Below are 26,378 nucleotides of genomic sequence, written 5' to 3'. Positions count from 1 at the left end.
CATTTGTATTGCATGCAAATAATGCTTCGATATTACCGTATATTTTTTTCTAATTGAATTTTTTTCCAGGATCAGTTTTTCAACTTATTCCGTTACCTTTTATTCGTATTATATGAGTATTCTCGAGATAATCAAATATATACTAATATTTATATATTTTCCGTGTTAACTGAAAAACATCAGGTATGTTAGAATTGTGAACAGGACGAATAAAATTTGTCATGAAATTAGGTCAATGTTGTCTCAAGGCTATTCTCTCTCTCTCTCTCTCTCTCTCTCTCTCTCTCTCTCTCTCTCTCTCTCTCTCTCTCTATCTCTCTCTCTCTCTCTCTTCCCCTCTTTCTCTCTCTCTCTCTCTCTTTTTCTTTCTCTCTTTTTCTCTCCTAGTATGCACTCTAGATAAATGATGCCACATGCACTAACACTGTATTATCTACATATAGAATGAACTGCGTGCTTCATAGTAAATGTTTTAAATTCTAGAAGACAGAGAAGCAAATAGCATATCGTCATATACTCTCTTTTTAAGAAAAAGTGATTGGTTAACACGTTTCTATGGTAACGTATCAATGACGTAGTATACAGAATAAGCACCTACGAATAACTACGTATATATTTATTTAAAAATTCTTTCTTCAAATATTAATAAAAAGTAAAAAAATAATATCATATATTTTATTTATGAATTTAATTAACAAAATAATTAAAATTGTTTAACAGATATTCTTCACATTATACATATGGTTATGCATATAATTAAGATAAAATGCCGATGTTAATCTATTCTTTCCTCTTCTTTTTCTAAAGTTCACATATGTACAGAGTAGTTACTTTCCAGCGTATATATAGATGTTCCATTTTGTACGTCCATGTGCCCTATTGATTAGTTACGTATAAGTCGATCCGATTTTGTAACTTTTTTCGTTCATGTTTAGAAAAAATTAATAAAAAATGGTCGCTGAACAAAGAAGACGGGTCGAAGACCTTATGACTAGAATGATCGAAGAAATGGACAAAGCATATTTAAGGAAAATGCAGGTAATTGATAATAGATTTTATTTAGGTTATTTGTGTCTTTGAACCTCGTGCTTTAAGATGATGTTAGATACTGAAAACTATACTGTCAATTCAAAATATATTTGTTTATATGGAAAATAATTAATAAAAATGGGACTTTTATAGATTATAATAAAAGTAATGGATATCTTTTTTAATTTTAGGGTAATATGCATAGATGTGCGGCTACTTGTTGTGATAATGAAAGTTACAGCATACTACAAGTACAAAACTGTGTAGAAAATTGTAGTTCCTCGTTAAATGAGGCACAAAATTATGTTCAGAATGAATTTGTAAGAATACAGGTTTGTACATTAACTTCATGTATCTTTATATTGCTTATCGTAATACTTAATGCATAGTACTAATGTGTTATATTCATCAGAATCGATTACAAAGATGTGTAATGGACTGCAATGACACAATAAAAGATAAAATGAGTTCAAATCTAACGCAAAATGAAGTGGATAGGTATAGCGAAGAATTTGATAAATGTGCAACAAAATGCGTAGATACTTATTGCGACTTACTGCCTTCGTTGGAAAAATCAATGAAAAATGTACTTTCAAGTAAAGTTTAAAAATAGTATAAGGATAAATAAATTATTCTTATAAGACTAAAAAACAAATTTCAATTGTTGAAACATGCATCTTTTGTAATTTTTATAGGTATTAAATATGTAACATAGAGAAAACTGTTAATATTCAGAAAAATTGTTTTTAAGTGCATTAATGCATTGGTGGTGTATATAATGCTCAAAGTTTTACATACTTTAGTTAGTTTTCCTGTATTACAGTTAAATACAGTAGTTTTATTTCAATTATTACAGATCTTACTTTGTCATTTTCAAAAGAATTTAGTCACTTTTTTATAGCCATAAATACTTTTCCATTTGTACATATATAAAAAATATGCACCTGTTTCAATTATGCTTCCTAATCTTTTTCCAAAAAATATAGAATATAATAGCTAGAAATTACAGTGTCGTTGTAACTTATTTTTTAAACATATTGGTTCCAGTATTCAGCGTCATATTTTTTTCTATTCATAGTTTCAAAAATAATTGTTACAAATTGGGAGTAACTTTCCGCCGCTTCGTGTTTCTTAGATATCATTTTGACGTGTACTGCCTCATCTAATACTTGCTTCTTCTCAAATTTGTTTCCTGCAAACAACAGTTGTACAAGATGACGTTTTGTATAAGACATAGTGAATTAAAAAAAAAGGAGATAACGAACTGCATGATCATGGTATTTATTAACTGGTACATTCGTTCATTGCACCAATACATTTTCGTTTCTCTTTTTTCTCTCAACATAATAACAAATTCACTGTTGCAATCAATATCTTTTCTTTATTGTTACAATAGACATTACGCTTATTGCACACTTTTCCATGATATAAAACCTTTCCACCACTCTCGCTCAGTACAAATAATTGATCAAAATATATCGCAAGAATTCTGATCTAATATGTAGAAATCTGCAAAGAAATTATTTAAATAATAATAATTTAATTATAAATATCAACGCAATATATTTCGTTTTCTTTCGGCTTGCGTATGAGTTCCTATGAAAATTCGATATTGGGCCAGTTTTGTTTTTTGCATTTTTAATATCTATTTGATAATATAGTCATACATTAAATTAAGCTGTTCGATTTTTTTTACTCCAACCCGAGAAAGGCTGTGAGAGGCGTGGTGCATTGTTATTGCGCAATGTTGATTAGGAACGAAGACGCGCTCTCTTCGCTGATATGCAGACACGTAAATGTTTGTCGAGAGTATCTCGCACACATCTCTAACGATAGTGACGTGAACATTCTCTTTCGTACGCGTACACATGTCCTTTTTTTTTATTTATTTTTATTATACCAAATGCGATTATTGTGTATGTTGTGTGCGTACACGCGGTTTGCGCGCGTGTACGTCTACATTTCAAATATATTTTAATGTCGCGTAGTGGAATGGCATGAGTTTTGGAAAATGTCAAATCTTGGATTACTGAAAGTATATAGTATTATAAGTGAATGCTGCGTTATTTATTTCGCACCCTATTGTCGTACCGATTGAGATGAAAGATCTACTGAATAAAGTTCCATTCTCAGTCAGACCCCCAATCAGTCAGACTCTTCGGACTAGATTCTTTCTTTTCAGTATCTCATTGAAATTATGCGCTTCCTCTTCATTAAACGCTAGTCACATCTCAGAGTTATTTTTTTTTTCTTTTTCTTTTTGTTTTTTTCCCCTAGGTACGTCTGGTAAAGAAGAAAAGAATAAAAAGATATAAAGGAAATTCTAATTCTGTTATAATTTTCTTTTATAAATTTGGCCAACTGCGAATAAGTATGTACTCTTTGCAATGGTACATCAATACCGATCTCGATCATAATACACAATTCGAACAAGAAATCGTCTAATCGTAAATTTCGCGAAGATAAAATGAATTTATGCTGTTTCATATCACATCGAATGTCTACACGAACAGTAACGAAAACATAAAGGTACATGCTGATTAACGATCGTGGATAGTTTTTCTTCACCGCGTCTGTTTACGGATTCGTAACTAAGCGGATTAACTTCGGAGTTCTTGTTTGTAAATATTTCTTTCTAACATGATTATTATAAGAAATTCACATTTAAACGAGAAAAGATCGTTCGCGTCGTAAGGTCAAAGAATTCGTTTCAAGCGTTCTTTTCTTTTATTTTTTTTTTGTTCTTGTATTTTTTTAAGTTAGCGATACGAAAACAATCCACGACGTTTAAAACAACACACTTTCGATATCTATTCTCGTAAAAGTCCAGTCTGAAACGTAATGAGAGTACTGGTCAAGTTTGCCGGAATACCGATTTCAAAAATGTCTAAATAGAACTGCGTCTCTTGGTCCTATCCTAAGCTATCACCGATTGTAAATTAGCTCCTTCGATCTTCATTGCTTAATTAATATCGTGTTTAATGGTGTGCCTGCAAATGGAACACGCGGAGTCCTTTCTGCAGGCCCACACTGTTTACTATATGCTATTATCGCGGAGCAAAGCAGTCGTTTCGTAGCTGCGTGACCGCCATTGTTTTTAGGATCTTCTGAAAATTTTTCGCCTATCTTTTTCCCAAAAAAGAAACGTATCATCCAAAAAGGTTATTAATCTCTTAAAGGTTTTCTGTTTTTTTTTTATTTTTTTTTTTTTTTGTATTTTTTTTTGCGCGAGTTTCTTTCCTCGTTTTGTTTTCTTTTCTTTTTGTTTTGTCAATTTTTCAACTATTTTGCGTCATTTAATTATAACATTCTCGGCAGTACGAATTCACTGCGTCGCTACCGACGTAATAAATTGCGAGACTCGCCTAATATGGCTGACTTCGAAGCTTGACCGCGTCGTTAGGTATTTTTTCGTCTGTATCCACGCGCGTTCGATTTGTACTTTGAAATGCTGAGACAACTAATCTGTTACAACTTCGCGAGCTCTCGTCGAAAGCAGTTGCCACGTTATTTATTACATATGTGTATGAATGTATGTATGTATGCATGTATGTATGTATTATATTTATAGAAAAAGAAATATATATATATATTTATAGAAAAAGAAAGAGAGATAGTAAGATTGTCGATAACAGATAGAATTCTTATGTTTCCTTTTCTTATTATATTTTTATGTTACCATTTTCCTTATCCTGATCGAAGAAAAATGTTCGAGTATAGAGAATGATCTGAATCATCTCGTGTATATATATATATATATATATATATATGTATGTATATATATATATATATATATTTTCATGGTAACTGTTTCAACAATAGCTTTATTGACCAGTGCGAATAAATCCGAGCGCCGCGGGCAAGACTTTCGTTTTTCATTAAATAATAACTTTAAAAAGAAAAAAAAAATAATAAAGAAATATGAAAACAACTAGAGGGAAGGGACTTCCTACTGATTTTAAAGAATAGAGTGCGTACTTTTACGTAGAGTAGTAAGTATCTATGTAGTTGTCGAACACGCGAGAATCTCCGATCGCTTCGTTATCGTCTCTTTTTTTTTGGCACTCGAGCCTCGGGCAACGTTCGTCGTAACACATTCCAAAAATCGATTACACTATTTACGCGACATAACGATGAAGGATCGAAAAGAATAGTACCTCATAAAAAAAAGGAGGAAAAACAAAAAACAAAGTATGCGAAATAAAAGACTCAGTATCATAATAGCACACCGATTACAATCACGAACGATTCTCACGCATTCCGTTTATTTACGCTCTTATATATCACTTAGGTATTTTTCCCTAAACACATCAGGGCCACTCATCGATTTTTTGCAAAGTAACGACGAGTCTACTTTGCAAAATCGATCGATATCTCTCTGTCGTTCGTAGATAGAACGCCAGTGAGAACGATCACAAAACCGGTCGTGGAAAATAACGGAAATCATGCGAGTAGCCCCCTTTTGCTCTCCTGCCAACCTTGCAGGAAACCAAGTCGCGCTTAAAAAAGGCTTAGAACACACTTTGAATATCGATCCCTGTAGGCGAATGAGACAACTCGCATCCGCTGTGTGCACGTATTCACTCGATAACTCTAAAAAGAAGAACACCGTGTTCCCTACTCTCTCTTTACGCGATTTTCTTTCTTATTTAAATAAAAAATAAAAAAAAAAAAAAGAAAGAAATAAAATAAAAAAAAAAAATAAAAAAAGAAACAGAAAGAAATATTTGGAATATCTCGTGCGTCAGAGCAAACGTGCCATTAAATTCTGCAATCGAGCAAATTAGAGTCAAGAGATATTTTAAATATTTGGAAATTTTTTAATGTGTTTCACATAGCTAACATGTGCGTCTTCATTAAATATTGTTTAAGAGGTAAAGGATGTTAAAGTAAATCATTAATATTTTGCTCGATTGCTTCACGGATTTTCCAACGACGCATCATTGGATCTTGTTTAACATTCATTATATAAGTTCAGATAACTTTTTATAGCAAATAAAAATAATTATCTAACATTATTTCGTAAAATATTAGCTTGATGAGTTCGGTTTTTAGTGAATTTTAAAAATCTCATTGATCTGCCTTTGTCGAATTTCGCACGAGTCTTCCTTTTTTATTATATAATTAATTTTACGATTATTTTTATACTGTACACGGATCGATAGTTGACAATTACTCTGAGATCACAATTACAACACGTTATTCGTATATTAATACTTAATGATGTTATTCGCTTCTTGTTAAAGTATTTCTCTATTCGCGTAAGATTATTGCATACAATCGGTCCGTGTAATTGGTATACTAAGTTCATAGCTGCTCCCAATGAGAAAATAGTTTAGAGCTCTAACACAAATCAGATTTGCCTACATGGATCATCTCGACAATAATGTCTTCGATAGACTTAGTGTTTCACAAAAGTTATAGAGGTTTACCAAAAGGTGTAACCGCCCTCCGTTCCTCCTCCTAGGAACGAGCCTTTCTTTTGCGACAAGGCCACACTGTGACCCGCCATTGCAGCTAATTGTGCAGCATTCGCAGCAACACCCGGTGGTGGTGGTGGCAAAACAGGCTGTGAGATACCATCGAATCGAGTACCATCGAATCCATTCTTTGAACGAAATATAACGATTAGTTACAAATAGTATGATTTTTTTTAACTTACAAAGTTAGCAGAAAAAAAAATGTTAACTTGAAACTTACAGGTACCATAATCGTGGGCCTAACCGGTGCAGGTTGCATGGCAGCTGCTGGATAATATGCCGCAGCCGCAGCTAATGGTGGATAATATTGCAATGGACCATACGCAGTAGGATAACCTGCCAGATATCCACCAGGATATCCTTGACCATACATTGGTTGATACATCTTCAAAAGAATGTGATTTTTGTTATAAATGCTTGTAATAGATATATGTAAATATATTTATGTAAGTAGCAGAATTAATAATCTTACCATGGGATGTGTGAGAGTCTGATCATATGTTGGCGGCGGTGGTCCTTGCGCTGCATATAATTGGGGTTGATTTGGAAATACTCCATATGGTGCTGCGCCTGCAACTGTTTTGCAAATATTGTTTATAATACGAAACTCGACATTGCACAGTCTTGCTTCGAAGCGAAACTTCATTTCTTAAGATTTACTTCTTGGAAGATTAAAAATATATTAAAGTGTCCCTTACGCGTACCACCATAAGTAGCAGGTTGAGCTGGGGCCGGAACAAAACCTGTTGGTGGATGCGGTGCCACGGGATACGCTGTAACATAATGCGATACAAAATGCAGGAAGGTTCATTTTTCCGATTGTGACTGGCCGATCTAAGCCAATGGTACGCGGTACCACTGCCAAAAAGGACAAACGACGACTCGTTTTACGGATCAACATGGCTTTTCTTTCGTTGCATAAATCGTGTGTCCGTGGCACTTTTTGTTTCTTTCTTTATTTCTCTTTGTTTTATTAACAATGTTCTTAGATATTTATTTCCTTGCTGAGCACGTAAGTCGCGTCGTCAGCATCCAATCGTTTAACGGATAACTCACTTTCGTCTTACTCGTAGCAAACATTATAACAATATAAGTTAATTTATAAAAATATTCTATCGACATTTATTTGTTATTTCAATTGATGTTTTAAACATTATGATTGCAAGGAGTTAATCCGAAACGTTTGGATCCTACAAGTGGTACTCCCACACCCAAGTATATCTTACACATGACATACACCATTTTTATCAAGGTACTATTTAAAGCTCAAACAATGTTAGTCACTAAATAATGGTGAAAAGAAATAACCGAAAGAACGGTATTGCCGCCTTATTGTCACCATGCGAGTTTATCGAGTAAACGCGATGTTTTTTTATTGTTTCAGAAGATCGTTCAATAAACGCTTAAAAAGTATCTTTATAGATAATCGCTGATCCCGCATAAACTTCGATGGTACAAGTCAGGCTTTAGAGTAAAAACATTTACGAAACTATCGAAAATCCACGATACGTCGATCTCCATCGATTGACTTCGATTCATTGCATTTTCGAAATCGCACACAAAAAAGACAGGACAATCGAAAGTTATACACGTTAGTGGATTATCGACAGTAACGTCGTTAAAAGCGAGTCACACTTGAGAATAGCTTAGACAAGTTGGACTTCTGGTATCCTAATTCAAAATACATGGCAAGTGGTGGAATTCAAAATCTGGAGCAATCTGTGGTGTATATGTATATCTTGTCACTAATATACTGAAATTATCAATCCGATTTAGATGCATGTCAAAGTCTTCACCTCATCTGAACATGATTCATAGAAATTTCATTTTTAACGTTTTTCATTTCTGCCGATTGTTTTCTTTTTTTTTTCTTTTATTTTTAAGAAAAAAAAAAATAATAGTAAAGTACAACAATAGCGATTATCAATGCCTGGTCAAAAGAACCATTAGGAAGTCAATCATAAAATTAAATGAATAAACTATTCTCAAATGAAAACTCGTGTAATTGACCTACCTTTACTTCTAAAACTAAGATATAATACGAAACCGATCTCAAAGCAAATAGCGTTACGCAATCAAGGTAAAAGCCAAATACATTCGTCTAAAATAGCCAAACCTGAGAAGACCCATAAACTGCTATCGTTTGTATTAAATTAAAACATTCAATTAAGAAAAAAGTAGACTAGCTATGATCTCTCCATTCGTCATTCTCATTAGCACATTAAATGTTATTCATCACATATCAGAGAAAAAAATCAAAGTGTTCTATTGATCGAGTTAAACTTATAAGTTTTGTTGTAAATCTCGAATTAAACCTTGCGGATAATATAAGAAAGGAATTTGCGATCACTAAATTTGGATATTCTGCTATAACTATATTTGCAAGTGCTAATTATGTCGCACATTTACGATGCTCTCTCAGGTCCGACTTTACGGAAAAACAGAAATTACAAAAAACAGAGCTAAAATAAAGCCAAGGGTAAGAAGGATAATGGTTTGTTTCAAAGAGTGATATTAAAACAAGCCCAGTAATCAAAATTCGATTAGGTGAGGCATTTTAACCGTAAGAATAATTCAAATTCAATTGAACTTTCACAAGTTGACCGAATAGTCATGTTCGGGCGGTGAATGTGTAATTTATACAATGAGTACAGTGGTACGATGAAAATATATAATATATGTATATAGATATATATATATATGTATGTATATATATATATATCAAGTTCCACACATTCAAAAAGTCGTGACAAGATTCAGCAAACCACAAATTTCTGCAAATATCCATAAATAAAGATCAAACATGATTAAAAGTTCTTTATAATTGCGTAGTAATATATTATTAATTGGGCGCTCCTTGCCTCATGCTCGACGATCGTTAATGAAAAACTTATTTCATCGCGTGGTAGTAGAGTAGTGGTAGTAGTAGTAGTAGTAGTAGTAATAGTAATAGTAGTAGTAGTAATACTAATAGTAGTAGTAATAGTAGTAATAGTAGTAGTAATAGTAGTATAGTGGTATATAAATAGTATAGTAGTAGTAGTGGTAGTAATAGTGAAAGGGCTGCTCGTTAACGAACCGCTCGACACCATCGCAGAACGCCCAATTTTTTTCTTTTTAGTAGTCTAAATTATGCCCTGCGCCGTCGCGATTAACATACGCAAAGTGTACCCGATATTATCGAATTCTTTTATTTATTTTATTTTTTATTTAATCAATTAATATCTTTCTTTTCCTCTCTGTTTTTTTCTTTGTTCTCTTATTCCTTTTTATCCTTTCACAAAAATCGGAACGGGCCAAGAATCAATTTTTTAATTAAATGGTACAACTTGCGTATGATAACTAGCTCAAGCTCAGCAGCAGTGGATGGACATGTTGTATTCTAACATAGACGTCAGCCCACACCAAATTTTCCATGGTAATTGAAGGCCGCTCCATCATCGAGCATGGAAACGAGCGCTACTACGTCATATTTTCTGTGACCTTCCCACGTTTTTGCGATTCTCCTATTCACAAATTGTCGATAATTTCTTTTTCTTCCCTATTCACGCGTAAGAAAGATTCTTCGTGACATTTTAAAAAGGAAGAAACGAAAAGAAGTTTCATCTACGCGCTCGTTACTCTATCGGTCGTATCGAAGCGGCCTTCAAAGAATAATAAGTTTTATGTGTCAGTGCCACGGTGCAAACAATCATCGAATCCAATAACAATTGATTATAATATTAATGCTAATACGAGTTTTACTGGGTAACTTGAAAAGTGTCCTGTTCTCTCTCTTTTTTCTCCCTCCCTCTCTCTTTCTTTCTTTCCCTCTCCCCGTCTCCTTCTTTCAACTCTCTTTCTCTTTCTCTCTCCCTCGATTTGTCCCAATGAGCATATTCGACCCAGTTCGCGTCAGAGCCAAATGGTTAAGGTTTTCGTATTAATTTCTTGCTTTTTCTTTTCTTTTTTTTTTTTCCTTTTTGTTTCGGTAAACATAACATAAAAAAAAAAAGATGAGCAATATTTCGAACACTGCCATCAATCATAATATTGTAGTCCATCTGTTTCTGCTAATAACGATAATTTATCGAAATGCTTCGGTGGAACAGTCGTGCCTCCAAAGTAAAAATCGAGTGACCGGTATGAAAGACGATTTTTTTTTACCTCTAAACGAGTCTTCGCGTCGTCAATAACTTTCTTTTCTAAGTTAGATAATAGATAATATTCAGATCAAAAAATCACGTCGTGTCATATTTGTAAAGATCGATTAAGATTTATACTCGTCATCGAGATCAAAAAATTCCATCTCCCGTACCATTACCCGTTTCTCAATAATGGAGGCATTAACACCCTCAAACTTTTGACTAAAGTTTCATAAAACACTATATCATTTAAGCTCACTATTAACAGTATACATGGTATAGTGTCTGCCAAACACATGCACATGCAAATAAAACTGCGAGAGAAATTCCTATGATCCTAATCTCGATGCCCCGACAAATTCGTTCTTTTTCTCTCTTATTCTTTCTCTTTCTCTGTTTTTCTCTTTCTTTCTGTCCAGCCAATTGACAAAAAACAATACAATAAAGGAAAGAACGATTTATGGATATCTAGGTACTTCGTATATATTGAATAAAATTATCATTTCAATAGCGAAAAACCGAAAGGAATAGGAAGATCTCTTGGAAATAGTTTAAAGAAACTACAAAACTATTTGATTACATGGACAAAAAGTTCATTCAAAATTGTAAAAATGTCCTCATTCGATCTCTCCATTTATAAAAAAAAGCGAGTATTTCGTTGATGATCCAGAATCTTTTTGTATTGATCATCGAAGCAATTAATTAAATTATTGTATAATAGATCAGAATCAGCCTTCATTGTTTTTATTTTATTTTATTATATTTTATTCTTTTTTTTTTATTATTATTATCGGAGAGAATGAATTCAGAGAAAATTTCTAATATATAATATATCAAAAGCATGCATAATAAATATCATAGCAACATATCAAGTAGGGATTCAAGCGTCTTCGTTTTTTTCTTCTTCTTTTAATACAATGAATTGTTATTAATATTTTCTTATTTCTTCATAAACGAAAGAAGATGAAAGTAATTTGTCAATCTTATTCGATGATGCTTGTTCACCCTTCAGATATATGTATATATGATACATACATATATCTCTACTTCGCGTTCCAAACATGCAAACTAAAATACAAATACGTAAAAATTATCAAAGCTATACTTGCACATTAACCGATTGATGCAGGCAAACGTAATTTCACTCGACGTTATCGTCTATATATTATATATAATTCCACACTTCACACGCAAACACGCTTCCCTTTCATTTTCATTCTTTGTCTTTCTTCGGCAACGAAGCTCGTGTTAAAATATTCTTTTCTTTTTTATTACATTTTTTTTTTATTTTTATTTTTTTTTTGTTTCTTTCTCTTGCTTTCTTTTTTTTCAATTGAACGACGAGCGATCATGATATTACGTTTTTCTTTCAACTTTTATCCTTATTAAAAAATAACTATTATAATTGTATCTACGAAATATACATATATATATATATACACATATATATACATATATATGATATATATACGATATATATAAATATATAAATATATATATACACAGTCTATATACTCAAATAGTTCAATAATTATAATATAGAAAGAACTAAGTCCGCTACTATTGTCGAAGGAAGAATAATGTTTCAAACTACAAACATGCAATATCGACCACAAGTTTCGTTAAATAGCAAAACATAATTTAATCTCCTTAACGAAAAGGACGTTCATTGTTTTTAATTTAATTTTTCTAACATTTTCGCGGCACAAACATTTAATAATATTACATATATAATTACGCGAGAGAACAAATATGAATTTATTTCTTCCATTATACAACCTTTTTTCTTTCCATTTTTTGTAATATCGAGAAACTTGTAGCCCGAGATAAAAGCAACATGCACTATTGTTAAAAGTGAGCTACAAAGTTTCTATCAAGTAGAAGTATTATAAATATACGCTGAGCTTTTAGATACAGCATTCGTGTCCACCCTGGTGTCACGCCGTGTCTTTATCGCGTGACTAGTCATCGAACTTTTAACACTTCCTGTTTTTTCTCCCCCTTCATCTCTAGAACGTAATATAATCATTATCATCATCATTATTATTATTATTTAACGTAATTCATGATTTCATTGATCAGATCGATTCGGATGAAGATCATCACGCACGCTCGTTTGGACACGGCGGACACTGTAGAAAAAAAAAAGTTAAAAGAAAAAAGTAAAACGAAAAGACAAAAAAGAATAAATTAAGCAATCAGCCAATACCACGTTTTCAGTACGAAATATTGGTACACCCATATCAATATCTTACGTTCATATTGATTTGGATATATAGCAGCCGACGTCTCCAATTCAAAAAGTATTTTACTCGGTCACGTTTAAACGCATTCTCAAAAAACTTACAAATACGCCGGTGAGTGTGATCCTAAAAGTGATCTTTGCCTATCTTAATTTCGTATCCTGACAAAAGCACGCGCCGCAATCCTATCTCATCGAGAACTATTTATGCTCTACCATTAAAACACGGAAGGAATCTCTACTTCCGTGCCTCGGCCATTCAACGAATTTTTTCTTTACACATGGGAAATTCTCTCGATCCTCGATACCGGTTGATCGTGCGTCTTTTTTATTGGCGTGTACTGCCTGGAATAAACGATGATGGAATTAGTGGAAAAAAAAACAAAAAACATAGGCACGGCTACATCTCTTCCACGTAGCGATTGATCGTAAATCGGTCGATGATCGCTAGACAGTGGGATAAGTACTACTTAATAGACAAATAAACAATTCAATTAATTCAAATACACTATTTATATAAAATATATTATGCTTTTTAATAATTACGTCTTATAATAAAATCGTTATGATAGCAATTAAGGAGACAGTTGGAAGCAATTGGTTATCGAAGAAGTGAAAGTTGAATTAAGAAAGTTGTTATGATCTCAATCTTATGGAAGGTTAAATCAACGAAAGAAGTTTTACTTTTAATTTTAAATTAAAAAATAAATATAAGAATAAGGAGAAAAAATCAAGGGTGAATTAATGAATTATCAAAGTATTAGCTTCATTGCATATAAGCTCCAATAACGAAGTTTACCTCATTGGTAGTTATCGCGTATAATATGACGAACAAGTTTATTCTTCAGAAAGATAAAATCGAGATTGAAGGTGATACCATGGATAGAACGATTACAAGCTTAAGTGGTACTTAACGTGCTAAGCACAAGCGATGTGACCGAGCCTTATCGTCCCGAAATGATCCTAACACATGATTGCGAATTACCGGGACTGTCGCAGATCTTAAGGGCCATCCGTTCTCTCGAGACTTTTAAAGACGCGAGTAACGAACTCTTGACGATTGTAGGCGGGAAACCCGGGCCGGAAACGGAAGTTACGTTTCATTTCTCATCACTTTTTGAATCAGGAGGCGCACGGCGCGTCTATATCTTCATATATATATATATATATTAAGTGGTATTCGTGTCTTGTGTATATGTGTGTGTATATAATGCATGTATATATGCATGTAAGTGTGGGTATATATATATATGTAATATACGTAATATATGTTGGTATATAAACACGTAGTGATTTAAGGTAATATATTAAGTAAGGTGAGGTTAGATACGTGGCTTAAGCTGCGCGAACGCCGGTCTCCGAAGCTCCACCTACTGACTGGGATCAAATCGTCTTTGTAATGGTCCACTGCAAACATATTGACAGCCACAACTGTAGGCACTATTCTTCGCTTCAGTGGCTATACCATCACGGTAATAAGGTCGCAGATTTGCAGGCAGCGTATCCTTGATACTCAATATTTCAAGGAGTATCGCAAAGGGCCATATCAATTTCTTTAACTTACAGACTAAACTTTACATATCCTTAAAGCTATACTCTCTGACACTTCACCTGGTTAGCGATAAGATAGGATTTGGTGTAACGAAGTAGCGCTTGAGTGTTTAATTTCTTCCCCATTAAAGGTCAACACGAGGGAAATACAACAGAATTTATGACAGTCAAATGAGTATTCTCTTAGAAATCTTAAATGAGCTTGCAACGACAAATTAAATACTTGATCTGCACAAAATTATGTTGGTGATGCACTGATTAGGGATGGCGCTTGTGACAAAAGTAACATGCATAGAGATTAATTAAACTCAAAGGTTTTAAGTCGATTGAAAACTTAAAGAGTTGATAGAGTACTTTTAACAATGTTATGGATATTAAAAAAATTTGCTTCTCAAACAAAATTACTAATATATGATTATTCTGCTCCCTCTAGTGACATCAAGATCAATGTATTCGTGTTTTATGATGAACTTATTTTATATAATAGATACATTTTTTGAGAAAGTAATATGATATTACTTTTTGATTCAACTAGAATCTAACTGATATTATATTCTTAGGTTTTGTAATCAAATATGCATACTATGTATATCAATAACTTATAAATTTTGAATGAATTAATTTTGGAACTTAATTAAGTTTTTGACATAATCAAGTTTCTAATACAGACTTGAGATCCATATTAAGACTCATATATTTCATAATACTTATCTTTTATATATCTTTTTAGAATATCATGAAAAATTACAATTAAATGGCTTCCAGAAATATATGTAATTTAGATAAATAAAAATTTAGATAATTAAGTTGCTTTTGCTCTATATGTATATCTTATATATATGCTATATATATACTATACATATATATATATATATATATATATATAATATATGTAATTTGTAAATTATATTTGCATTAGAATTTTTGCAAATTAATGACGCAAGAAATTATCAAGATATATAAATATAAAACTGTCAAATTTATTTAAACAATTTTTCAATGATAATATTTTTACTAAAATATCAGTCTCATATGATTGCTCAACAAAAAAACTATGAGAATATATTTTATTTCATTATAATATTAAATTTCATAACATTATTTAATCTTTTTTTATATCAAGATAATAACTTTAATTTTCGCAATGGAATAGATATTTAAGAAGTGTAATCTAATAAGATTCTCCTCCATTAATAAATTAAATTATTTTTTATAATGTAATGTACGTTTAATTTGTAATAAAATTCAATTATTTTGGATATTTTCTCGAAGACAAACAATTAATGGCGCACTATTAGGCGATATTGTCAAAAACCTGTAGAGCGTACGTAATTCGTAAATGCAGATGCATGCTGCACGTTGAATATGTATTATCATTAACCTAACGAGGAGGACATTGACGAGATCGTATTTAATCGTCTCAATCCACTTATCCTTTGATATTTTCATTAAAATAAGAAACCAAATCTATATTCGAGACAAACTAAATTTTGGAAATAAAAATATAACGCAAGAATTATCCGGGACAAACTCTGGAAGCCATTTTGTATTTCTCACACACAGTATGCGGTATTGATTTATCTGTCACTAAAGACAGAGAGAATTGAGTTTTTTCTCGTCGATGTACGACGGTGATCCGATCGCGTAACAACAATACGAGCTCTAATACAATCGAACGTACACCGTGTCTCGCAGGTGTCGGTCGGCATCGCTGACATAAGAAACTTTCCGTCATACGAGTGACAAGTTGTTACTCGCGACTCGAAAACACGGGATAATCTTAACGAATGTAACACATATCGCTAATCGTACTGCGCGATTACGGCATATAGTTACCTTTCTTGTCGGTCATTATTGCTTAAAGTTTGCACAAATTCTAGAAAAAAATACGGTTATTCCTAATTAAATCACCGATTTAAGTCACAATACTGAGGAGACAGGGAACGGCTGTGACACTTGACAGACACTAGCGCCCTTTATTGAGCGTGCCCGTGGCTCTACTGGTTTTAAGAGTTTCATTGGTTCTGAAGATTATGGATTCTTGACCAATCGATTCAAAGTTACACTATCATGCATCCACTGCACACAAAAGTATAAATTTCAACCTAGACATTTCAGCCAATCAGAAAGCTATACAGTGACGCCATATTGTATACCAAATCTATCTTTGCTCTTGATTGGTTGTGTCTTATATATTCATGCGCTATACATCGTGCGCGAGCGCGCAATACGTTTTATAAATATATAAGCGTACACAGAGTTGCAAGTTTTTCACTTATTGGGAAAAGAAATAGAATGAAAATAAAATTATTGTTTATGATTTTATTGTAAATAAAGTACGAAATTTTATAAAAAAAATTTAGTCACCATAGAATACAAATCGTGATTTTTGACGTCATATCACGCGTGCGCATAAGTATGTATGTCATATACGCAACTTTATAAATCAGTTTTGTTTAGTCGCACTAGTTGGAGCCACTGTTTTCTTTTAGTACACTTTTCAGCCACAAGGTAATGCTTAACTGATACTGTCTGTTTTATCTAGACGATAATACTGGGAGAGTACAACTAAAATTTTACTTTGACCCCCACCCTAGTTAGCAACACAGCAGTAGCCAGTCACATGATGATGGGTGTGTGTGCGTCTCTGTGAATATATCAATATATGAAGTATCTATTTCTTTAATAACTACAAATTAATATAATTTCTTTGTAAAATATATTGATTATCACATACATACTTAGTGTAAAGAAGAAGATTCTACTCAAATTAAAAAAATGGCTCAAATGCGAAATATATTAGGAACCACTTTTGTGATTACTGCTTCTATTACAATCACAATTTTAGGTATGTCTACAATTATTTCATAATTAATAATTTTATAATATTTACCATTTTTTATTACACATACATGATTATATAATAGCATCTGTATATTATAAACAGTTTTTGTATAAAACTAAATTTTAACAATTGTTATAGTGTTATATCATGTATTTACTGGTAAAGGTGAACGTGTCAGCATTGCATGGTAAGATATAAGAAAAAGGATTTTTATAATTTAATTCAGATAAATAAAATTAAAATGGTATGAAATATTTTTATTATTTAGGTTTTTGGAAGGTACATCACCATATATGTGGGCTACTTTAGGTATTGGATTTGCAGTTGCGTTATCTGTTGTTGGTGCAGCATTGTAAGTTATAAAATATTATGATATTTAGGTATTAAAAAATAATTTTAATTTTACTATAAATTTATTATTCTGTTTTAGAGGCATCCATACAACAGGAGTATCTATTATTGGTGGTGGTGTAAAAGCACCTAGAATAAAGACCAAAAATTTAATTTCTGTGATATTTTGTGAAGCAGTAGCTATTTATGGTTTGATTACTGCCATTGTATTATCTGGCATGCTTGAAGAATTTACTTACGAAAAAGTTAATTCACCCGAGAATTCTGACGTGAAAAGTCAGAATTGGATGGCAGGTTATTTGATGTTTGGAGCAGGATTTGCAGTAGGTCTTGTTAATCTATTTTGCGGCATAGCTGTAGGTATTGTTGGTTCTGGTGCAGCATTATCTGATGCAGCAAACTCTGCACTTTTTGTTAAGATTCTTATAGTTGAAATATTTGGATCAGCTATAGGTCTTTTTGGATTAATTGTGGGTATTTATATGGTAAGTAACAATTGAATATAAATAATTAATTAAATATTATTATGTAATTGTTTATGATATATATATATATATATATTTCTTTCGTAGACATCAAAAGTGAAAATGGGGAACAAGGCATAAATGCATTTATTAAAACAATGCCTGAAATAATACATTATGATTCATCATGTTTCATTCCATATTTTATCATTATTGGGTAAATAAATATAGAAAAACAGACTTCTTTAATATTATCAATAGATACCAAAATGTTTCATAGATGATGCACATAAAATATAACTTCGTATAACATAGACATAAGACAAACTTTTTCGACTTATTTGTGGACAAACATTTGAATGTTTGACAACTTCCTGTGTATTGCTGATTTTTTGGCATTATCACATTTATTATTGTAATTTAAAGTATATTATAATAATTTAAGTTATAATGCTTTAATCGATATATAATTTAATGTACATATTTACTGTTCATTTTCCAGTTGCATTTGTGTTCATAAAAATAACAAATATGAATCAGGAAATATTTTTAATCATATAAAATTCTCTTTCTTCGTAAAGTTTGTAATGTAACAGTTATTGCAATATTTACAAATAATACGATTTATCTTACCATTAAGTGGAAGTTGGAGAATGAGTTAAGATTCATAGAGAGAATAAAAAATATTTATTCAACACTGTATAAAAATATGAATGATTGTATAAATAACAATATAACAAATATGTTAAATGTAAAATATATAAAATAGTGATGTTATTTGTGTATAATATACCTTATAAACAACATTTAAGTAGGCACTAATATTTATAATTTACATATAACATTTGCATATGTCTTAGAATTTCAGATTATTTACTTATTAATACTGTGTGAATTGTTTTTAATGCTTTCTCTAAGCTTTTTATATAATTATTGGCATTACGACTACCTTGATAACTACTAACCATAGTTTTCATCTTATGATCTTGTACAAAGTACCTAAAAAATACATTGTTTTTTGTAGAAGAAATATTTTAATTTTAAGGAATTTTACCTTAATATCTTTATACTATTATATATCTTGAAATTAAAAATATTAATTTACGCAATTCCATATCCATCATTTACAACAGGTCCAAAACCGCCGGAAAGTAATGCAGGACTTGCTAAAGTAGATGTAGACAATACATTATGGTTTAAAGTATCATATGATGGATCTTCAAATATAGCAGGCTTACGTATGCCTAATTCCTCACATATGCATTTTAAGGCAAATAAATGTCTATCAAATGCCTGTCCTGTAACAGTATGATAATAATATATTAACAAATGATTTTTATAAAGTAAAAAAACATTTAAAAGTTAAGAATTAATTGAATTTACCCATGGCAGCTTCTTTTATAAGTATACCATGTATATTACTGCAATCAAAAATCAATTTTTTCAGTTCTGCTGTAGAAACATCCAATTTCTTTTGTGTCAAAGCTATACAAGCAGCTTTAGTTTGCAATGTACATGATCTAATAGTTTCAGTGCGCCCATGTTTGAAAGCTGCAGTACTGCAAGATTCATAGGTCGGTACCATTTGACCTTCCTGTTCATATAATGCTAATTGAAACGCCAACTGCATTATTGCATCTGGACTAATTCCTATTTTTTTACATTCATTTTTTCCAAATCCTTCATATATAATATGATCAACAAGTAATTGTTTTATCCACTTATCATAATTTTTTTGTTCCTCATTAATAATGTCTTTAATCTTTGAATCCAGTACAAATTCCAGTTTTTCAACTTTTAAGGCATGCCTACTAGAGAGATCTTTTACATCTTCAGGATGAAATCTTGGTTTTTTTGACATATCTGCTTTTATATCCTACAACAATATAAAATAGTGCATTAAAATTCTTATAATTCTTATTTTCTTCATTAAAATATTTTATATCAATATTAATAAATTTATATTAATCTTTATCCTTTGTATCTTACATTGAAAAATCTAAGAATTGCTACTCCATCTCCCCAAGAATGTTCAAAATTTAAACCAGCATATCCATCTTTTGTAACAATTAAAGAAAAAGACTTATCAAACCAACGATTTGTTCCATCACCATGAAGGTATGACTTTTGTAATTTGTTGATATCTTCACCAATATGATTATCATCCAATATCAAAATAAATATAGCTGAATCTATTTTTTGTAAAATATTTTCATTTCCTATATTCATTAAATGTAATCTTACAGATGCCCATTTATTGCGTTCTAATGTTGTTAAAATGGAAATAGGATATTCATTGAGTGGTCTGTTATTTTCCAAAATTGATTTTAAAGAAGCAGCTATTTCACAAGGTTGTCGAATATAGTTATTCTCATCCAAAACATCAAGTGTATAGAAATGACCTTTACACATCACTATTATGTGGCGTCCTGTGGCATCATGATAAATTTTATCTTTTCCTAGTTGCGGTATTCTACTTGTATTGAAGAGATAGGGATATTGTGACATATCCAATGGAAAAGCCTGCGAGAATAATTTCTTTTTCTAATAGCTTAAGAAAATACATGACTAAATGTCATTATTTATTAGTATTTTTGTTAATCATATCTTTGATGTTATTTTTGGATCAAATTTTATTTAAATATTTTTACCTTAAACAGATAAGCACCATACCAACTTATACTAGATGGAAGTAATCCTGTGACTTTCCTAAAGAGTTTAGTATCTGATTTTGTAGGATTTAAATGATATACTTCTGGTTCTAAAATTTCACTTCTTAAAGATTTCATAAATCTTAATGAAGATATAACAAGATTAGTGGATTTTACCAACTGATCATTGTACCGTGCATCAGTTTCGAGTTTAAATATTAATAAAGGGTTGTAATTAATAGATAAGGGCTTACGATCTTTTAAATACATATCAAACCAAGGTTTATTTATATAACTTGTGTGACGATTTTTAGCATCCTTTTGAATAAGTTCCTTTTGTAATTTAGGTCCATCTTCCTTAAGAAAATTCTTAATCAAAGATTCAATATCACATAATTTTTGTTGTGTTATAAGAGGTTGCTGTGCAATTAAATACTTTTGACATGAACTTTCAAGTTTAGGAATTGGTAAACGAGGTAAAGATGGTTGAAAATGCATATAAGGAACTTTACTCATTTGTATGTATTGATACTCATCTGATGTATTAGATGTTAAAGTGTTCCTGAAAACATGAAAAAGTATAAGCTACATATTTGTATATTTTCTTCAAATAAATATAGTATGAATCCTTAAATATAATTATATATATGAAAGAAGCTATGAAAATCAATATTTCTAATGTAAATATTTACATTGTACATCTTTGTTGTATAATGTGTATATATATGCGCGCGCGCGCGCGTGTGTGTATGTATGAGAACATATAATATTCTTATCTGTATATTTCGTATTTTCTATTATATATAGCTTAAATGTTTTGTTCTTAGTTCAATTATGAAGTATCAAAAGTACAATTTAAATGTTTTAAATATCAATTTTATATCTATTATTAAAAATATGTTGCAGGTTTGAAAATACTAATGATCGATACGATCGATAGATACGATCATATATCTCCTCTTACGTATATATTATATTATTAAATTTATATTTCCATCGTAATCTAATTAACTGAAAGTTAATCGTTAATAATATTAAGAACTTTCAATAAACAATAAGTTAATATAAAATGATTACCTTGCGATATGTAATGAAAATCGTGTTCCTTCACGATTAACCTAAAACGGAAGAAAAGATAGTATTATGTTTAATTATATTCATTGCTTTATTTTCACTGAAGAATAAATAAAAATTTTTTTACCAGTATTTTGTTATATATTGTGGATAGACGAAACATGTTTCACGTGGCATTCGACTAATGAAATTAAAGTCGAAATGGTGACGCATCTACTTTTACAATAAAAGTACAAAGATCATAATCCTAGAAAAGGATTTATTAAAAATATTTTATTTAAAATTAATTTTAATCATTAAAGGGTTATTAAATTTTGAATCTTAAACTTTATATTAAATTCAGCTAAATTTTGTATATTTATTAATTTCACAAAATACATTTTAAAAATATGAATTAAACATTAATTTAATTTTCGATAAAATAAAAGATAATTAATAATTATAAAGATATTTTACAATAGCATAAAATTACTTTCGTTGGTCATCGTAAAAGATATTCACGATTTTCCCGCTCACTGAAGATTACTCTTATATTGTACTATATTATGATATCGCGGTACGCGCCACCATATTATATGCGTAGATATAAATAATGGGGTGTGCATCTTTAAACTTTTTCATATATGTATTTTTTTGTTAGGCTGTTTCTATAAATCCTTTTGATCATTATATTATATTGTGTGCAATTGTGTATTAAAAATTTGTAAAAAATATCGGGTTAATTAATACTTTGTTGACTGACATTTGTTACACTTGGATGAGTCGTATATAAATTCGAAAAATTTAGTGATAGAGTGAAATTTGACGAAAAATGACGTATAAAAGATAAACAATGTTGAGTGTTACTTTGTTATTATCATTGTTTGCCTCTAAGGAATTACAACAACATGAACAAGAATAGATTGAAAATATTACGATAATTGGAGGTTAGGTTCGCGTTGTTCTAAATATATATAGATTGTGTATAGTACCGTTGACTATTGTGTTAGACAATAGATGTGAGAATGATAGTGTAGTATTAAACTCTGTGCTAAGCACGTGCATTATGTCAAGTTTATGAAGGTAAATCGTTTATATGTTAATGGTCATGAGATCCAACGATCTTTGTGTATACCTACTTTCTTACGTTTATGGTGTGATCCTGTCTTCGCTAACATAAATATTCAAAACATGTAAGTTTATCAATAAAATTTTATATAATCAATTAATTGTATTAAAAATACATTATTCATTAAAGATATTTCATTAATGATATTTATGTTAATTTTAAAAGAATTTGTCATTTTATAGGGCAGATAGAGATTTTGACATGGGTCCTGCTACGGAGATGATGGTAAATGATTTTGATGATGAACGAACACTAGACGAGGAAGAAGCATTAGAAGGTAGTGAGGATTCGCACAACGAGTTGTCCAATTTACAAAAGGTATAATTGTTTGGAGTTTTTCCTTTATACTTTATGATTACATCTCTTACTTTGTAACAAACGTCTGATCCCAACTATTCTAGGATCAAGCCTGTGAAATGAAAAAATCAAGCCAATAAATAATTACAATTATGATAAGTTTCTACAACACTTTGGACTCAAAGTGCGTTCTTGTAGTGAGATTTCATGCATAATCTATAGCTTGGGGTTGGTGTAATAATCATTCATGTTTTTATCTTCTTTCAGGAAGGTGATATGCCTTTGAAAGATCTACTTGCGATGTATGGATACGGAGATCCCTCTACTGAGAATTCGAACAGCTCAGATCAAATGTTACTTCCAACTGGAAACGGTGATCCAGAAGGTGAGGATCGGTATTCGGACAAGGGTGACAATGACGCGGATGACGACGATGATGACGACGAAGCTGATGCAACTAGCAACGAACCTGATCTTAAACAATTTTATACCGAAATGCTGGTGAAAAGCAAAGATTGCAAGTCATCTGTGTCAGGACATACAGGAAAAGGAACCAACAGTGCAAATACCACTGATTGTGCTAAAAGACATAGAATCGATGATGAAGAGGACGATGATGAAGAAGTAGAAGGAGAAGAATGTCCGTTGATGAACGATCGCAGTGGTAATGGAAGTACAGGAGTAATGCAAGCAACTGGAAGTAGAAATTCTTCCTGTTCTGGTATTGCATCACGTGGTGGTTGTTCAACAGGTAATGGTGGCAATGGAGGAGAAGGTAACAGTGGTAGTGCTGCTGCTGATGGAGGAGAAGATGGACTAGTTAGTGCTAGTATTGGTGGTGGTACTTCAAGACTTTTACGAAGTGTATCACGACCACAAAGTGAAGAAGAAGAAGACGATTGTGATTATAGTCCGGACGAAGAAGAGTGGAAAAAGACTATCATGGTTGGTAGTGATTATCAAGCAGCAATACCGGAAGGTCTTTGTCGATACGATGATGCATTGCCTTATGAAAACGAGGATAAAATGCTTTGGGATCCTAGCCATATACCAGAGGAGGAAACAGAAGAGTTCTTAGAACGAGCGCAATTGCCGGCAATGAAAACAGGCTCGTTACCCGCAGGTTCTCATATTCGAGACGACGAACAAGCCTTATATTTGTTGTTGCAATGTGGTTACAACTTAGAGGAAGCATTACGAAGACGTAGAATGAATGTTATCCCGTCGACAGATGCTGTTAGTTTATGGTCGGAAGAAGAATGTCATAATTTTGAATCTGGTTTAAGAAGTTACGGAAAAGACTTTCATCTTATTCAAAGGAATAAGGTATGAAAATCGGGAAACTTTAAGTCAGACTAACGTATTACTGAAATTCTGTTCAAATATAATATAAATTAATAGTAAAATTATCTTAGGTGAGAACAAGATCCGTTGGGGAATTAGTGCAGTTTTATTATTTATGGAAAAAGACAGAGAGACACGATATATTCACATATAAGGCTCGTTTAGAGAAGAAAAAATATGCTTTACATCCTGGTATCACGTGAGTATCTTTTCTATAGTAATAAACGATTGAAATATTAACCATATAAAACTATAAAAATGGGAGTCAACGTATTTGTGCATTTTGTCAAACGTCTAATGAAAAGTAGAAGTATGACGGGATAATTAAATCGCAAGCAGGGACTATATGGACCGATTTCTCGAGGAACAAGAGGGTGTTCGTGATCGTAGCAGTTCGCCGAATGTTCATTGTTTGCTGTACGGCGATGCGAAACGACAAAGATCCAATGCCGGTACAACGAACAATGACGATTCGAAATCTACAGAACCGTGGGTTTGCAACGCTGCTGATGCACCTTTCACGGATATGCTTCGGATGCCTCAATCGGTTACACCACCTCCGCCACCACCACCGCCACCACCACCACCGACTCCATTAACAGCCTCTATGTCAGCAACAATATCAAATACAAATGCTTTGTTGACATCTACCTATTGTTCGTCGGCATCGCGACAATCCGATTGTTTGTCATCCGAGTCGAGTTGTGGCAACTCGCTTGCGTGGTCCAATGCTGGCACGCGATCTCAATCTACCTCTTCTGTGATGGTGACGAAAAGCGTTAATACAACTACAACAATGACTTTAACGACGACCGTAACGACAATCGGTACGATGAGCACAATTACAACTAGTTCTAGTTCCACCTCGACTACAACCTCCAACAATTTTTATCATCAGCGAGTCTCATCATCATCCAGAAGTAACGATTCGCACGATTCACCCTCACCAGAGCACATTTTACCGCATCTGCCTCCTTAGCGTCTAACACGACCCTTGGGTTCTCTTCGAGAAAGGTGGCGTTTGTCTTTACGTATTCGGATTGATCGGACACTCACTCCATTACTATCGTCGTAATATTTGTTAGTATCACGAATTATATTTTTATACTATACCGTAATATGATTATCGATCGTTCTTAGCGCGAGTGAGCCGGTGAAATGTGAGACGATGGCGTGTACTATATAAAGAAAGATATGAAATATCATTCATGGAAGATACATTCACAAGACATGGAGTTCATGCGAGGAATTGTATGAATTAACAGTTCGACATGGATTTATAAATACAACACGTTGAATTGATACAATAATCTAGCTTCTACCTATTTATATATTTTATATTTTCTATGTTGTTGCTGTCGTAAATAGTTCAACACTTCGAATTAATAATTCCTCTTTCACAGAAATTATATTTCATTATGAAATATCTCTAGGAATGTGCGATCAAGATTAAATTACAGTCAAGTACGAGTATGTAAGTTCAGCACGTTTAAGCGTACATTTGTAAGTTGATTATTCTGACCAGAACGTCTATTTTCACCTGGCACCCAACGCGCGAGAGTGCAGTCGCGTTGTACGATATTTACGTCTGACTAAATGAGATCTTGTCAGACGTTTACAATGAACAGATTAAACAAAAATACTTCAAATTCGATTGTATTCTATTTTATCCTTTATGGTAGATTTTTATTTTATATATTAATATAATTAGCTCATTAATGTAAATATTTCTTTTCTATTTCTTTTTATCTTTTATGACAGTTTTTTATTTTATATGTTAATATAATTTGCCTAATAATTAAAATTTTTTTTCTATTT

General features: G+C 31.9%; 5 protein-coding genes across 13 annotated transcripts; 3 read left to right on the top strand and 2 right to left on the bottom strand.

Annotated features, from left to right (window-relative positions):
- Positions 1–857: 857 nt before the first annotated feature.
- LOC118449527 (DAZ-associated protein 2) lies at positions 858–16,422 on the bottom strand. 5 transcript variants are annotated; one of them, XM_035884212.2, is made up of 6 exons: positions 16,263–16,422; positions 7,208–7,282; positions 6,982–7,085; positions 6,730–6,894; positions 6,462–6,637; positions 858–2,221 (listed from the first exon to the last, which is right to left on the bottom strand). In XM_035884212.2, exons 1-6 carry the CDS (start codon positions 16,276–16,278, stop codon positions 2,209–2,211), a joined length of 549 nt encoding a protein of 182 aa, XP_035740105.1. In that variant the 5' UTR covers positions 16,279–16,422; the 3' UTR covers positions 858–2,208. The 5 variants fall into 5 exon arrangements, 3 of the variants coding, with proteins under 3 accessions (XP_035740105.1, XP_035740106.1, XP_035740107.1); XM_035884213.2 differs by having other exon boundaries at positions 7,214–7,282; XR_014981907.1 differs by lacking the exon at positions 858–2,221 and adding an exon at positions 2,295–3,312 and having other exon boundaries at positions 4,395–6,637.
- LOC118449528 (TIM double twin CX3C motif protein) lies at positions 936–3,080 on the top strand. The gene is made up of 3 exons (XM_035884217.2): positions 936–1,038; positions 1,221–1,361; positions 1,442–3,080. Exons 1-3 carry the CDS (start codon positions 952–954, stop codon positions 1,634–1,636), a joined length of 423 nt encoding a protein of 140 aa, XP_035740110.1. The 5' UTR covers positions 936–951; the 3' UTR covers positions 1,637–3,080.
- A 525-nt stretch (positions 16,423–16,947) lies between the features above and the next one.
- On the top strand, positions 16,948–18,789 carry LOC118449526 (V-type proton ATPase 21 kDa proteolipid subunit c''). Of its 3 annotated transcripts, none has more exons than XR_014981906.1 (6): positions 16,948–17,274; positions 17,410–17,458; positions 17,540–17,623; positions 17,702–18,107; positions 18,195–18,303; positions 18,589–18,789. XR_014981906.1 is itself a non-coding variant. In XM_035884210.2 (6 exons), the coding sequence occupies exons 2-6, from the start codon at positions 17,205–17,207 to the stop codon at positions 18,225–18,227; spliced, it is 642 nt and encodes a 213-aa protein (XP_035740103.1). In that variant the 5' UTR covers positions 16,955–17,096; positions 17,172–17,204; the 3' UTR covers positions 18,228–18,582. The 3 variants fall into 3 exon arrangements, 2 of the variants coding, with proteins under 2 accessions (XP_035740102.1, XP_035740103.1); XM_035884210.2 differs by lacking the exon at positions 18,589–18,789 and having other exon boundaries at positions 16,955–17,096; positions 17,172–17,274; positions 18,195–18,582; XM_035884209.2 differs by lacking the exon at positions 18,589–18,789 and having other exon boundaries at positions 16,949–17,274; positions 18,195–18,582.
- A 22-nt stretch (positions 18,790–18,811) lies between these two features.
- Positions 18,812–22,401, bottom strand: CPT2 (Carnitine palmitoyltransferase 2). Its single transcript, XM_035884206.2, has 8 exons — positions 22,284–22,401; positions 21,939–22,058; positions 21,815–21,855; positions 20,738–21,299; positions 20,076–20,609; positions 19,470–19,962; positions 19,192–19,384; positions 18,812–19,085 (listed from the first exon to the last, which is right to left on the bottom strand). The coding sequence occupies exons 2-8, from the start codon at positions 21,972–21,974 to the stop codon at positions 18,956–18,958; spliced, it is 1,989 nt and encodes a 662-aa protein (XP_035740099.2). The 5' UTR covers positions 21,975–22,058; positions 22,284–22,401; the 3' UTR covers positions 18,812–18,955.
- A 25-nt stretch (positions 22,402–22,426) lies between these two features.
- LOC118449523 (mesoderm induction early response protein 1) lies at positions 22,427–26,253 on the top strand. Of its 3 annotated transcripts, none has more exons than XM_035884204.2 (5): positions 22,427–22,983; positions 23,102–23,237; positions 23,484–24,542; positions 24,632–24,759; positions 24,900–26,252. In XM_035884204.2, the coding sequence occupies exons 1-5, from the start codon at positions 22,868–22,870 to the stop codon at positions 25,537–25,539; spliced, it is 2,079 nt and encodes a 692-aa protein (XP_035740097.1). In that variant the 5' UTR covers positions 22,427–22,867; the 3' UTR covers positions 25,540–26,252. The 3 variants fall into 3 exon arrangements, with proteins under 3 accessions (XP_035740097.1, XP_035740096.1, XP_035740098.1); XM_035884203.2 differs by having other exon boundaries at positions 22,429–22,983; positions 24,897–26,252; XM_035884205.2 differs by lacking the exon at positions 22,427–22,983 and adding an exon at positions 23,321–23,400 and having other exon boundaries at positions 24,897–26,253.
- Positions 26,254–26,378: the final 125 nt, after the last annotated feature.

The sequence above is a fragment of the Vespa mandarinia genome, chromosome 3 (assembly GCF_050613455.1).
Source record: "Vespa mandarinia isolate Hongniang chromosome 3, ASM5061345v1, whole genome shotgun sequence".
Taxonomy (NCBI): Eukaryota; Metazoa; Arthropoda; class Insecta; order Hymenoptera; family Vespidae; genus Vespa; species Vespa mandarinia.
This window is presented reverse-complemented; position numbering and strand designations above follow the sequence as displayed.